Below are 16,022 nucleotides of genomic sequence, written 5' to 3'. Positions count from 1 at the left end.
CAGAAATGTACAATAGAGAGAAAAATAGGAAACAAAAAATAAAATTTGGCAGACCTAACGTGAGTCTGAGTGAACTCCGGGAGATGGTGATGGACAGGGAGGCCTGGTGTGCTGTGATTCGTGGGGTCGCAAAGAGTCGGACACGACTGAGCGACTGAACTGAACTGAACTGAACATGCTAAAGCTGAAACTCCAGTACTTTGGCCACCTCATGCGAAGAGCTGACTCATCGGAAAAGACTCTGATGCTGGGAGGGATTGGGGGCAGGAGGAGAAGGGGACGACGGAGGATGAGATGGCTGGATGGCATCACTGACTCGATGGACATGAGTTTGAGTGAACTCCGGGAGTTGGTGATGGACAGGGAGGCCTGGCGTGCTGCAATTCATGGGGTCGCGAAGAGTCGGACATGACTGAGCGACTGAACTGAACTGAACATCTTAATAGTTACATGAAATGTCAGTTTCTTTATTTGTAACAGCTGGAAACTAGAAACAAGCAAATTTCCCTCAATAGACAAGTGGTTAAACCAGCTCTGGTTATGAAGCATCTTCTACATTTTATTCCTCTTTCTTTTCTGTCAGGGAAAGGTTTACTCCACATCATGGAATACTACTCAATGATAAAAAGGAACATATGACATACACAAAGCTTGGGTGGATCTCAATGGCATTATTCTGAGTAAAAAAAAGGCCTAGTTCCAAAGGTCACATACTCTATGATTCCATTTATACAAAATTCTCTAAATGACAAAATGGTAGAGATGGAAAACAGACCAGCGGTTGCCAGGGGTTAGGGATGATGTCGGGTATTAGAGGTGGGCATCACCATGAAGTGGTCACATAAGAGACGCCTTTGTGTAGATTCTCGTAACCACCACCACGATCAGCATCACGATTTCTCATATGATAAAATGACAAAGAACCATGCGAACATATTGTACTAACGTCACCTTCCTGGTTTTGAAACTGTACTAGAGTTTCATAAGATTTAACCATTGGGGGGAATTTAAGTGAAGGCTGCACGAGTCTCTCTGTATTCCTTTTGCAACTTCCAGTGAATCTATAGCTCTTTTAAAATAAAAACACTTTAAAGATCATGTACACACTGCTATATTTAAAACAGATAACCAACAAAGACCTACTGCCCAGCACAGGGAGCTCAGCTCCATGTTATGTTCCGGTCTGGATGGGAGGGGGCTTGGGGGAGGATGGATGCCTGTATATGGATGGCTGAATCCCTTCACTGTCCACCTGAATCTACCACAGCATTGTTAATCAGCTGTACCCCAATACAAAATATTGTTGGTATTAAAAAATTAAAATTCAAAAACAAACAAAAAATCTTACAGCCTATATGAAGTGATAAACAGATCTTTGTATCTGCCAAGTGCTAACTTATGAGTAACTATTGGAGAAGGCAATGGCACCCCACTCCAGTACTCTTGCCTGGAAAATCCCATGGACAGAAGAGCCTGGTGGGCTGCAGTCCATGGGGTCGCAGAGAGTCGGACACGACTGAGCGACTTCACTTTCACTTTTTACTTTTCACTTTGATGCATTGGAGAAGGAAATGGCAACCCACTCCAGTGTTCTTGCCTTGAGAATCCCAGGGACGGGGGAGCCTGGTGGGCTGCTGTCTATGGGGTCTCACAGAGTTGGACACGACTGAAGCGACTTAGCAGCAGCAGTAGCAGCAGCAGCAGCAGCATGGCAAGCTTAAAGTTCCTCAACCATCCCAAAGAGTTAAGGCATTTTAGGGGAAAAAGCACCTTAACTTCAGATCACTGGACTAATGCAAAATTATCCATGTTGATCTTATCCTTGAATATTTCTGAGAAAGATGTTAAAATAATAAAAAGACAATGCATGGCTTTTTGATCTGCACTCCAGATTTCCTGGTGGTGGTTAGGCACAAGCAGCAAATGGGGCGGGGGGACCGTGAGTCCTCAAGTGTTCCTTTCACACTTCTGGACTTTAACATACCTGTCTACTACCCCATGTGAGCAGCTGACCAGGTGAAGCTGGTTGGACAAAGGGGCCAGGCTTGGTGCAGAGAGAAGGACTTCAGTTAGACCTCTGCCTCAAAATAGGTCTGAGGTCATGGATAAGGACAGGGCTTCCAGGCGGCACTAGTGGTAAAGAACCTACCTGCCAATGCAGGAGACACACAGTGTTTGATCCTTGAGTCAGGAAGATCACCAGGGGGAGGGCATGGCAACCCACTCCAGTATTCTTGCCTGGAGAATCCCATAGACAGAGGAGCCCGGCAGGCTATGGTCCGTAGGGTCACAAAGAGTCGGGCATGACTGAAGCATCTTAGCACACACGCATGCCTGGGTAAGAATGCAGCTAAGAGGAAGTATGAGCAACAAGGACAAGGAGCAACAGCGACGGGGCCAAAACGAGGTGGGAGCAGCACCCGGGCAGAGCTCACCGCTGGTCACCGGGTTCCACTGCCCATTGCCCACTGAGCCAACCATGGGAGAAGCTCCACAACGCCAGGGCACTGGCTGTTCCCCGTGGTGCTTAGCTCACCTCTGGTTCTAGCGGTTCTGCTCTAACCCCGGGGTCTGAGTTGTGCAGCTCCTACTACTGGCCTCCTAGGCTGTGCTTCGCCAAGACGCCCACGGAGCATGTTTCTCCACTCAGTGATGGAGCTGAAGTTCTCTTTGTCAAAGTAACCATGCACATTACAGACTCTCAGCCTCCCAGTTGGTCATCAGTGACAACCTCTGGAGAGTAGTGACTGAAGCGGCAGAAATGGGAAGATGGAGTACTTGAAATTTAGCCTCCATGCTGCTAACAGTGATGCCCTGATTATCACGGAAGATCCTCTTCTTATGGGGATGTATAGCTAATGTTTGGTTTTCTAAGTTCTTTTCCTTTCATTATGTTTCAAAGATATTCTATGAAGGAAACTCATTCATTAAAGGAAATCTATACAGGACACTACTTACTTAACTGCAGAACTTCGTGCCAAAAAATGAATTTCATCCTAACCATTACATTTAAATTAGCTATAAAATTGAGAAAACCTTTCAGAATTTACAAATACAGTAAGGCCCCGAATACAAACCCTGCCTTACAACCGACAATTTCCTCCAGTCCAGGGACACTTTTGTCTTAATGGTGTGGCAAGTGAATATTTCAGACCTCAGGGACCATGGCTGTGGAAGGATGCCTCTAGCCCATTCAAAGACGTGTGTAGCGTGCAACAGAGATTTGAGAAAGAGGAAGAGCCGGACAGGCATCTGGCCCTTGTATTTCTCTGAGCTTTGTAAACTCTGAGCTCAATAGGAGCTGAGATCACCCCAGAAAGGAATGGAACTGAGCCAGATCATGTTAGCATCCCAAAGAAATGTCTGTACAGAAGAAGTCCAAATGCTAGGGCTCTATTTTTCAGTGAATCAATAGAGAAAATTATATTCTTCAGCGCTTTTTGTTCATTTTTTATAAACAAGGGAATTAACTTCTTTGTTATCCATGACCCTATTTATCAGTGCCAAAGGAAAGTATGTTCCAGAAAAAAAAGATGTCCTTCACACCATCTGTTTCTTATTATCTGTCACTGGGAAATGTTGTAACCTAGCACAGTTGCTTGGGTTTTCTTAGTTTCAGGATAATTACAGAAGCTAGATCACTTTGGGTACCTGATATCACATCTATGTTTTTGTCCTTTAAAGGCGTTTAGGGGTAATTCGTAAGGGATCATAATACCCCATATTTTGTTTTGAAACTATTTCCAGCCCTTTGTGGGAGGGCACAGATACCTTTAAGTATAAAGAAGTGTGTTTCTTCACATGTTTATTTCCTACGAGCTTCCCTTTCCCTGGAACTTCAGCTATCCTCACATCTGCCCACAGCCTGCCTGTGTTTAACATCGTGGACCTTTCTGGCCATCAGACACATGTCCAGGGGGGTCCAGTTGGCTTTATGTTGGAAACTCCTGTGTGCTTGCAGAGCCTTGGCCCCCACAGATGTCTGATTATGCCACCATGCTGCCTTCAGAATGGTCTACTCTTGTACAATGGGGAGACACAGATGGATTACTGATCCCAGGCTACCCTAGGTTTTGCAGGTTGGCAAAAAAGTTCATTTGGGCTTTTTGCACCATCTTAAGGAAAAACTCGAGTGAAATTTTTGGCCAATACAATATTTTCCATTTGGGATCCAAGTCTGTAGACCTTCCTTGGAATTCAGATATGGAGGCAGCCATTGTCACTGAGATTCCAGGCAAAATTCTCATACCCAAAAGATCTGGTTTCCTATACATGGGAGATGGTCTCTAGAGAGACCAAGCCAGTTATGAAGAGCTGGGGGTTGAAGATATAAAAACCTATAGGATAGCCAAGCATCCTGGACCAGGTGGAAACCCACAGAATGGACCATGCACCTCCTTCAGAGAAGAGAAAGTCACATTCACTAAAGCACCCATAGTGCAGCATTTTTAAAGACTTGGTGTGGAGACTGGGCATTATCCTTGGTAATCCAAATAAAAAATGGCCAAGTTCATTCCAGCCATAAGGCAATGGCTAGCCATGGCTTTCTAAGGCTGGGAGCCACCACTGCCTTCCCCTTTGAAACTCATGAAAGCTCCCTTTGGCTGGTAGGAGAAGGGCTGGGAGAGACTCAAAAGAGTTGAGAACACAGATGCCTATATTTAATCAATTGCTCTGTACACACACCCAAAATACACAGCAGTTGATTCTAAAACTAAGCAAAGGAATTACAATTTATCGAACACTTACTATGAGCCCAGATCAGGTTGATCCTTAAGCCCATGGCTGGCCTTAGCAGCACAGCTTCACCATGTGCCCTATCTGTTTGGGTGGTCCCAGAGCCTTGGACCAGCTCTCCAGCTTCCTCATTTTGTCAAAGCTCATCTTCCATGAGCTTAGGTATGTATTTCTCCAGAGCATCTCTGCCTTGAATTTCAAAGCACATATCCAATAACCTGAATGACATCTCCACCTGGATAGCTGACAGGCATCTCAAAATTAACACATCCAATATTGAGCCCCTGATATCTACTACTTCCCCAAAGTAGCTTTTCCTGTGGTCTTCCCCATTTCATCTTCCAATTGCTCAAGCCCCAGTGCTTGGTCTTATCCTTAAGCACTTTCCCTCATATACATATAAGCCACCCACAATTGACTTGTCAACAAATCCACCAGATGTGCCTTCAGTCATGTCCACACATGTCCAAAATCTGAGCGCTTCACACCATCTTTACAGCCACCCACCCCAATCCAAGCCATCACCATCTCTCTCTTTTTTTAATTTATTTATTTTAATTGGAGGCTAATTATTTTACAATATTGTAGTGGTTTTGCCATATATTGACATGAATCTGCCATGGGTGTACATGTGTTCCCCATCCTGAACCCCCCTCTCACCTCCCTCCCCATCCCATCCCTCAGGGTTATCCCAGTGCACCAGCCCTGAGCACCCTGTCTCATGCATCTAACCTGGACTGGCAATCTGTTTCACATATCATAATATACATGTTTCAGGGCTATTCTCTCAAATTGTCCCACCCTCGCCTTCTCCCACAGAGTCCAAAAGACTGTTCTGTACATCTGTGTCTCTTTTTCTGTCTCGCATACAGGGTCATCATTACCATCATTCTAAATTCCATATATATGCCTTAATATACTGTATTGGTGTTTTTCTTTCTGGCTTACTTCACTCTGTATATTATAGTTTCATCCACCTCATTAGAACTGATTCAAATGTATTCTTTTTAATGGCTGAGTAATACTCCATTGTGTATATGTACCACTGCTTTCTTATCCATTCATCTGCTGATGGACATCTAGGTTGCTACCATGTCCTGGCTATTATAAACAGTGCTGCGATGAACATTGGGGTACACGTGTCTCTTTCAATCCTGGTTTCCTTGTTGTGTATGCCCAGCAGTGGGATTTCTGGGTCATATGGCAGTTTTATTTCCAGTTTTTTAAGGAATCTCCACACTGTTCTCCATAGTGGCTGTACTAGTTTGCATTCCCACCAACAGTGTAAGAGGGTTCCCTTTTCTCCACACCCTCTCCAGCATTTATTGCTTGTAGACTTTGGATCGCAGCCATTCTGACTGGTGTGAAATGGTACCTCATTGTGGTTTTGATTTGCATTTCTCTGATAATGAGTGATGTTGAGCATCTTTTCATGTGTTTGTTAGCCATCTGTATGTCTTCTTTGGAGAAATGTCTGTTAGGTTCTTTGGCCCATTTTTCGATTGGGTGGTTTATTTTTCTGGAATTGAGCTGTGGAGTTGCTTGTATATTTTTGAGATTAATTCTTTGTCAGTTGCTTGGTTTGCTATTATTTTCTCCCATTCTGAAGGCTGTCTTTTTACCTTGTTTATAGTTTCCTTTGATGTGCAGAAGCTTTTAAGTTTAATTAGGTCCCATTTGTTTATTTTTGCTTTTATTTCCATTACTCTGGGAGGTGGGTCATAGAGGATCCTGCTGTGATTTATGTCAGAGAGTGTTTTGCCTATGTTCTCCTCTAGGACTTTCATAGTTTCTGGTCTTACATTTAGATCTTTAATCCATTTTGAGTTTATTTTTGTGTATGGCATCACCATCTCTTATCTGCATTACTACAAGAGTTTCCTAACAAATCTTTCAGCTTCTGCCTTTGACCTACTGTGTTCTATTCTCGACAGAAGACAAAATAAGTCTTTGAAAATATAAGTTAGGTCACAAGATCCCACCAATGCTTCCCGTTTACTCAGAGTAAAAGCTGACACCATCAGCGTGAGCCCCTAGGGGCTCATGAGCCCCAAGAGCTCTGTCACCTCTCTCGTCTCTGTTCCCACGGACTCTCTGCACCCCAACCACTATGGCCCCAGCCAAGCCCATTTCACCACCCTCCAGGTCCTTGCTCTTCCTTTGGCTTACAATGTTTTCTTCAGTTTTCTGAATAACTTGTCTCCCCACTTCGTTCAAGTCTTAATTCAAATATTAACTTTCTTGAAGAGGGCTTTCCCTATCCTTCTAAGATTTCAAACCCTCCTATGCTTTCAAAACCAGCTAGTTTTATACATGTCACACTCTAACATGCTTTACATTTCACTCATTTTGCTTCCTTTCTCATAAGAATGTAAACACAATAAATGGGGAGATTTCGAGTATTTTCCATGTTCCTCTGTCAAGCAACAAGTACCAGACATAACAAGCCATGGATACATAATTGTGAATGACTTGATGACACCCATTCCATAGTCATTATAAATATTCTCAACACAACTCCCCTTGGCCCGAAGCCTACATAATCCTAGAGAAAACCAGCAACCACCATCCTTTTCCTATTCCCCTTCCTAACTGAAATAAAAGCACCTACTGATCCAGCACTGGCTTCCAGAGAATATGGTACTTGTAAAGGGGGGCCTGGGGAAGGGGCTGTAAGCATTTAAAGATGCTCCATCTCATAGATTCACAAATGAGTGTCTGATTCGCATGTCAGCATACATTTATTTATTTACCTTCTGAGATTTCAGAGTCTCGGATAGAAAGGACCGACCTGGGACTGCTCACACCCCAGCACGCAGCCCTGACACCAAGGTTGGGCCTAGGTTGACACATCTATGGGAACCCTGTCCACACCCACCGCAGGCGGAGGGCAGCTTTCTGCCACTTTGGTTTGAACAAGCCACAGAGCACCTGGGACCTCAAGTCTCTGGAAGTTTCACTGGCAGAGGGAACCACAGGAGGACGCAGGCTGCACGGGGAAGGGAGGGTGAAAGATTAAGTGGCCCGCAGACTGCCGAGCTCTCTGCATGCCTTCTTAGGAGGATCAGGAAAACAAAGAAAATCAGGGCAAGGCCAGCACCTCGCCCAGAGCGCGTGGTTGGCCTCCCCCCTGAACCTGTTACCTTAGATTGAGCGTGTCCTCTGTGAAGCCTTTTCCTTTCAAGCTGGGTTGGAAAGAGCAGAAGCTAGACAAAAAGGGAAAGGATTATTCTATCAGCAGTCAGGACCCTTCCACCACCAGGAAAATATTTTTGGAAGCAGGCTAGAGATCAGGTTCATTCTTGCCCTTCCAGTGAACCCCATCTGTGCCCAGATCTGGGTGTACCTCTGAGGCACCCCATTAGCACCCTCTGCCATTAGATGCTCTGGTCTAAATAATGGCAATGATAATAAAACAGTGGTTGCAATCAAAATTACGTGTTTTAGAGACCTCCTCTGGGCTGGGCACAGGCATTTCCATTGCTGATTTCAGCCACCACTGCGGTACTCCAGGGACAGGTGCCATCTTGCTTTAATGCTCCTTGAACAAGGGTGGGGCATGGTTGGTGCCATCCACTGCCTGAGCTATGGATGTAGAAGACTTCCAGCTCAACTGTGAAAAACTTCGTGCAGTACAAAGAAATCATAAGGGAACCTGAACGTGAGGTTCAGCGCTGCCTGTCTACTTCATCAGTTTGGTTTAAAATGGAACTTGAAGATGTTTTAGGAGGCGATATAACAGCAGTCCTTGGAAGAGCTTCAGAGGGAGAATCACAGTCAGTGGAGATGTGCCCAGAGCTGGCTCAGATGGCCTCTCCGCAAGAGTTGTTTTCTCCACTCTGGCCCTGTCCTGGTGCCAGCAGGAAGGTAAGGCTTGAATCTCTGAGCGCAAAATGGCCTGGAACATGCAGGCCAGGGGTGTCAAATCTCACCTCAGGACTTTTAGCCCCAAGTGGAGCTGAATATGACCACTCTTCTTTTAACCCAGCTGCTATGACATCTGTTCATGGCTAGGAATCTGCCTTTTGACCCCTTCTAGATTCTTTGCACATTCACATATCTCTAACTTTAATAATATAAATATAAAATTTAAGATCTAGCTTAAATTTCTTAGATTGATTAATCTCTTTGGAGAACGTTAAGTTAAACCAAGACAGTATGCTTCTCTCTTTAAGAAAAAAAGATGTTCCGTGCAGAAGTGGGAAATCAGTTGTTAGGAATTCTTTCCAATGAAATATGAAGTCAGAGCAACTAAAATTGGCAACTGGGATCAAAAAGAAAGATTAAGCCAAAAAAAAAAATTACTTGGAAAATTAAAAAATAAAGCCAGAAAATTCTGGAAGATGCATTAAATATGTTGTGTCTGCACATTTTTTTCCCTTCCTTCAGTTTTTACTGGCCCAAATTACTTCAGTTCATGAAATGGAGTCTGTTCCCCAGGATCGAGAGAAGGAGCTTTTATGGTTTTCTCTTTACTCTGTTCCATAGCTCAAGAGTTTGGGTAAGTTCTTTCTCGAGTCTAACCTAAACCCTGCTCACTGTGGGTGGAGAACAATCTCCTGAGAACACAGCTGTTTTTTTGCTGTTGGTTTCTGATCAGTTTCCTTAGCAGAGGATTTTCAAACTCTTACCTTTTGAATACCTTACTCCGATCACTGTTGTGGAAGACAAGAAACTTGGAATATCCATTTTGGAAAAAGACCTCCAGGGCAATGTCCTATAAAGAGAAGCCCTTTTTACTGCTCTGAAGTTTCCTAGGATGGATAAAGACCTCCCTCCCCGCACGCCGCACCCGCCCCCCTGCTCCCCCGCTTCACAGCCAATGCAACAGAGCCATGGTTGTGGGCCATCTGGGACTCTATGTCAGGTGTGGAAGGATTTCAGTCTAAAATGGACCCAGAGACATGGAAAATAGAACTTCAGAACTGAGAGACTGATTTTCCATAGATGCTTAATTGGCGGAAGATGGAGACTTACCTCCTAAGTAATGAACATCCACAAAGACTCTCTCCCTTCTGCAACCAATGAACTTATTGCCTGGACTCTGAGTGGACACGCCCACCTTGTACTCTTTGCCAGTAGACAGATACAGCTAACCTCAAACCCTCAACCCATTAGCCTGTAGCTCACAAAAGCCTGCCTTTCCTCAGTGGTTATTCCCCTGTTATTTTTGAATCAACTCAATTTCCGGTAAATTCAAGCTTGCCTCAGTTACGTCTTTATTTAGGTTGACAAAGGCAACCCTTCCTAGTTAGTCCTTCCAACCTCCTACAGGGGGTATGAAGACTTTGGTAACAGTAATGAACTGCAGTCTTCACAGAGTAAGTAGGAGGGCAGGAGATCTCAGCATTCCTTTGACTGAAGAAGGAAACAAGAGCCCAACTCACAGGAAAAGTGAGAAGGGGACAAAGAGAGGAAAATGCCCAATGACATCTTCAGACACTTCTTCTCCTGAGTCAAGGGTTTCATTTCCTGAACTGAAGGATCATCTTACCAGAAACACTAGGGGAGCTGCTTGAGTGAGTGGATGCAAGCCTTAATCTGGGCAGCATCCCATGCTGACCTGCAGACTTGAGGCACAGGGGCTTTGCCAAATGCACTTTGCTGAGCCATTTTGATGTGGCCACATGAGATAGCGGTGTCACTTCAAGGGTATTTTGTTAACACCTATGAACCTGGCTGCCTTCCTTTTTCCTTTCTTAGACTTGGAATACTGATAGAGTGAGCCCACATACAGCGTGAAGCTCAGGGAGGAGGGGGGTCAGGGAGAGAGTGCTCAGTGAGCCCACATACAGCATGAAGCTCAGGGAGGAGGGGGGGCAGGGAGAGGATGCTCAGTGCTTGAGGAAGGGCCTGGGAGAGGTGAGGTCCGAGCAAGGAGGGAGCGATAGCGAGGGTGAGGGTCAGACTCAGATGGGTGCTGCATCAGCAGTCAGGTCCTGCTCCTTCCTGGCTGAAGCGAGTTCTCAACGTTCAGTTCATCAGACTTCTGAGCAGAGGGAAAGTCTCTGTAATGATAAGGCAGCACCCTTCTCCTCTGCAGATGTACAGAAGAGCCTCAGATTTTTTCCTACATACAGAAGTATAAATAATGTGCAAATAGATGATGAACACAGACTCTGTGGCGCCCATGACTTGCCCCAGCAACCTCAAGTGCCCAGGCTCTGGCTTCCTTCTGGGAGAACCTACGGCTGGGCACATGGAGGCCTTGCACACGAAGCTCTCCCAGCGCCACCTGGACATGCTCACACAGCCTCCCACTTCTGGCTTCCACTACTGTCCTACTAACCAGCCCTCTGGAAACACTCTCTTTGTACTGGGGAGAAAGACACTCACTTACTGATACCTAGTTGCTACTATGTGTAACATGTAAATAGACACACAATTACTAAAAAAAATAATTTCTGAGTACTTGCTATGTGCTCAAAATGTGCTATATTATGTAATAGTGGAAAAGACAAGAGGTGGTGGCTGTTCACTGGAGAGAAATCGAAGCCCAGAGGTGCCTGACTGTGCAGAGCCATGCTCAGGACCGGGCCCAAGCTGGCCCTGGTCAGAACCATCAGCACAGGGCCTCCTCCACCCACCCCTTTCTGGCTCACTCTCTGAGAAGAGTACTGAGGGCTGGCAAAACGAGAACCAATGCTTTGTGGGCAAAAGCAGCAGAGAAGGAAGGAGAGGGAAAGAGTCAGTCAGAGCCAACAGCTTGCCGGATACTTGTGTGTGAAGGCAGCTGATCCTCCCCAGAATGAGCCCCTCTGAAGGGCTCCCTTAAGCTTTAGCTTCAAAGAATAATAATAATATAAATAACAATGAGGCCTCCAGCAGGAGGGTTAAGAAATGAAGAAGTTTGCAAATGAAAGGTAACTTATTCTGTGCCAGAGGGCGAGCACTGTTTTGTTGGCCTATGCAGAAGAGACCCTGCAGAGAGAATGGGGGAAGGGGCCTGGGCCCCTCCCCGCCCACGAGGTGGTCCCTCATCTCTTCCTCTGCCAGGTGTTGGGAGGCCCTTGGGCACAGTTGCAGCTTTGCTACTGCAGAGGTCGGGCTGCTGAGGGTAAGACGTGTTTGAGGCCAGTGGGAACCCCAGAGCTGTTCCTCCCTTTGCCACTGAGGTGATGCTTCTAACCCAGGTGCTGGCCTCCAACGTAGGGGATGAGAAGTATTTGGTTGTGACTCAGTGACAACAGAAGCCTGCCTCTGGAAGGAGTCCGCTCTGTTTAGCAGCCGGATGAGCCCTTGAATACACTAGACAAGGTTCTGGGATCCTGGTTGGAGGGGACAATCAGGAGATCTCTAAATCACCTGGCCCAGGAAATGACGGAGCTTGAAGGTAGATGAAGACTTGAGGAGGGCAGAGGGTAGAGGCAGTAGCCTGAGGAGGTGTCCCTGTGGTCTGAACAGGGAAGACTGGCACTCAGCTCTCAGTCATCAGCTCTGCCATCAGGCAATGGAGCTGCCCCGTCCTGTATTCCTGAGTCTCCGGGCAGCTCTGGGGCATGTCAAGGGGAAAATAAAGCAAAGAGGCTGGATCCTAAGTGACATGGTAAGAGAGAGAAGGGCCCGGTGGCCAAATGGCAGGGACTGGGGAGAGGGTGGAGCAGAGGGCAGAACTCGGTCCCAGCCGGGGCACCAGCCCAACACAAGCCAGGGGATTCACGGGTGTCCCAAAGGGCCCTGGGCTGTGCGGTCAAGAAGGTGCGCCCCTCCCGTCCAGATGGGGCCTCGGTGGCACCCGAACCGCCATCAGGTCTTAGGCTGAGGGTTAGGGAAGGGATAGTCCTTCCTCTGGGCCCTCCCAGGTCTCACCTGCAGGAGGAAGCGGGCCTGCCGGAGCTCCCTGAGGTCGCCGTAGCTGTGGCGCTGGCACGAGTAATGGTCAGAGGACCTGTCTTTGCTGCACATGTTGAAGATGAATGGGTCGCTAATGCTGGAAGGAAAGCAATACGTGCAGTGAGAGAGGGTGTCCCGTGGGGGCTTGCTCACCTGCCTGAACCTGCGTTTCTGGAACACATCGGGGGATGTGCCAGCACCCACTTACCTGATAACCCCTGTCTGTGTCAGCCCCGCGCTGAGGAGTAATATGGGACATTGGCTTTGCCAGAGGAGGCGACACAAGGCAAGGGATCGCCTTCAGGACAGACAGTGACACAGGGCGCAGAGCGCAAGTGTGAGAAGGCTCTCTGGGTATCGGGGCCAGAAATGGGTTGGTGATGCAGTGGGGGAAACGTGAAAGAGATGTGTAGTTAGGTATGGACAAATTTCAAGTTCCCGAAAAATGAGGCAGAAAGATGAAGAGCCGCCACTAAACAGTCCCTGTTCAACATGGTCTCGGACAACATGGTCATAGTGTAACTTTTAATATGATATTCTTAACTAGGGAAATCACAGGACACTAAATGATAATCATGATATTGACTGACTGGGTCTTTGGTAGTAGAAGTGGATTTCAGATGAAAACATTGATTTGTCCCACATTTGTATGGGACAAATCCAATTACCAGTTTATACCTGGAATTTGCACCCAAATCATCTGCTAGATCGCAAACTCTTTACCAGACTCAGCCCTTATCTGACTGAGCTGTGTATCTGTGGAGTCTACCCCAGTGCTGGTATAAGGAAGACTTTCAATAAGTATTTGTTGAATGAAATTAAACAGAGAGCTGATGCCTTAAAACTGCCGACTAAAAGCACCGATCATAAAAAGCCAGTTGGATGGTTTGGATTCCCACCGAATGAATCAAACGCTACATCTTGTGAGCTTGGCCGCCACTGTTATCCGTTGAATTGTGTCCCCCAGAAGATGTAGGCTGACGTCCTAATCCCCAGTACCTCAGAATGTAACTTTACTTCGGTAAATAACAGAGGTAATAAAGTGAGGTCATGAAGACAGATCCCAATCCAGTAAGACTAGTATCCTCCAATAAAAGGGAAACTTGGTCATGGAGACAGACACACACAGGGAGAAGATGGCCATGTGGCTGGAGAGATGTGTCTACAAGCCTAGGACCATCAGGGACGGCCAGGAAACACTCGCAGCTTGGAGAGGCGAGGAAGGATCCTCCCCTACAGCTGGAGAGGGAGCACGGCCCTGCTGTCACCTTGATCTCAGACTTCTGGCTTCCAGAATTGAGGGATAATAAATTTCTTTTTTAAGAAGCCACCCAGTTTTTGATACTTTGTACAACAGCCCAGAAAACTGGTTACACAGAAAACACAGTTACCCTATTCAGCCAAGAAGGAATCTCCCTCAAAGCAAAATATAACCTTCTGGAAAGGGTCTTGCTTTCTGAGGAAAGTTACAAAGTACCTGAGTGCAATAGCTGCTGGAGGATTGGCAGCTTCTTGAGTTTTATTTGGGATTTTTTATGGTACATCAGGGAGTCTCTTTCAAGGTCTAAGGCTGAACTATACTCAAATTGATGGCAGTCTTTTAGAGAAACATTTCAGAGTTGACTTAGCTTTATTTTTAACTGGCTTATTTATATATCTTTCTTAGTCTCCATGGTCAAAATAAGACTTAATCTCTATTGATCTCACAGGATCTAATGGCCCATCTCTGAGAACCACATCTCCACAAGAGCCAGCATTTTCTTCAGGTAGTAGACAAGGGCTCAGAGAGAAAACACTGCCTGCTTAACAAACACTTGTTCGAGGTATGGTGACTAAAATCACCCATGCAATTCTAAGGTAGTTAAATATTCTCACTATCTCCTACTTCCATTCTAGAAAAGGACGTTCCCAGACTTGAGTGCATCCAACCTAACAACTGGGTTTCTATTAAAAGTGCAGATATCGTCAATTGGATCATAATTATATGCACCTCATAAACACAATTTAGCTAATCAATAAGATCGTATCCAACACTAACCAGAGGAGGAGAGTGAAGCAGTGGATTATGCGAGTCGTTTCATGGGCACTCCATGCACATATGTGGAGTAGAAAAGCTTTCATCAGCTCTCAGGCGAGTCTGCAGACCCATTGTCCGTATTGATCAGTATCAATAAAACATGAGGAATAAAATGAAATGAGTGTGCCAAGTATTAATTATGTGCCTGCCTTGAAAAAGCATAGAAGATTCACTGCAATCGGTGAACATTTGGTATGGATAAAAGATGGAAGTTAGCAGAGAGAAGAAGGCCAAGCATTTTAAAACAAACCTAAATCAAAGTGGGGTGGGCTGACATCTATCCTTCCACAATCCTTAAATTCTTGCTTCTTCACATAGGCTGGAAATAATATGATACCTGGGAGTTAAAATTCTTGCTCATTGGCAGGTAAGACTCTGGTTCCTCCATCAATAGTTTTAAATAGTGGTTCTCAAAGTGTGATCCCAGACCAGTGGCAGGAGCATTAGCTGCGAATTTGGTAAAATCTTAGGCCCTAGCCCAGATCTACCAACTTAGAAACTGGGATGATGGCGGGTCCCAGAAGTCTATGTTATCAAGTCCTCCAGGTGAGTCAATGTAATTTAGCTTGAGAGCCACTGGGCTAAGAGGTTATCTTGTCATCACTTGAGCCTTGGATAACTAGAAAAGAAATTGGCATCTAAATTTCTTCACAAGTGATGAAAACATACATCTGACAATATCTAGCAAAAGTGCAAACACAAATCAATTTGGTTTTGAAAGGCCGTACTTCCATAAACACTGGAGAATTATTCAGTAAGGGCCGATTGAACCCAAATACACCAACTATCAATACATATGATCCTAGAGAAGAACCTCAGCATTTCCTGCCAAAGATCTCTGGTATTAGTTGGTATAAAAATGACTTCAAATTTCTACCCAAATTTCACTCATCCTTCAAGACCCAAATCTTAGCTCACTTCTCCACGTAGCTGTCCCTCCCCATACCAGCCCGTGTCCTCTCTCCAAGTGTGAACCCTGAAGAGTCCTCGCAGACATGCATTTTGTCGCTCGGTGATAGTGTGCTCCAAACTCTTTCCAAAAGAACCTGCATATGCTGGTGATTGTATTACGGGCCTTGCGGGGATAAAGAGGCAGTGCCTGATGTCTTGCATAAGGATGAACAAGCAAGACATTGTTGACTCGGTTATACATAAATATACATTATTTTTCAGCAATATTTAACACAAAATTGTAAATCAACTATACTCCGATTTAAAAAAAAGTTGTTGAATAGGTACGCTGATGGGACTGGATTCTATTCTCCAAACAACCTGAAGAGCGATCCTTTTTGTCCTGTGGTGCATTTCATGGCAGGAGAACCCGAGCAGCTGCTGTATGCTTAACTGCTCCAGATTTTAGCTTTGGGGAATCCTA

The 16,022-nt window shown here is 45.6% G+C and overlaps 1 protein-coding gene across 7 annotated transcripts in view; it reads right to left on the bottom strand.

Annotated features, from left to right (window-relative positions):
* Positions 1–16,022, bottom strand: part of WDFY4 (WDFY family member 4) — a 248,179-nt gene that overhangs the window by 57,741 nt on the left and 174,416 nt on the right. For all 7 annotated transcript variants that reach the window (XM_024986689.2, XM_024986690.2, XM_005226581.5 and 4 more), the window contains 3 exons: positions 12,547–12,667; positions 9,369–9,454; positions 7,881–7,943 (listed from right to left, as the gene is read on the bottom strand). In XM_024986689.2, the coding sequence (XP_024842457.1) occupies positions 7,881–7,943; positions 9,369–9,454; positions 12,547–12,667 (270 nt within the window). The remainder of the gene's footprint in view (positions 1–7,880; positions 7,944–9,368; positions 9,455–12,546; positions 12,668–16,022) is intronic.

Source organism: Bos taurus, chromosome 28, assembly GCF_002263795.3.
Source record: "Bos taurus isolate L1 Dominette 01449 registration number 42190680 breed Hereford chromosome 28, ARS-UCD2.0, whole genome shotgun sequence".
NCBI classification, from domain to species: Eukaryota; Metazoa; Chordata; class Mammalia; order Artiodactyla; family Bovidae; genus Bos; species Bos taurus.
The sequence above is the reverse complement of the archived record's forward strand: the minus strand, read 5'-3'. Positions and strand labels throughout refer to the sequence as shown.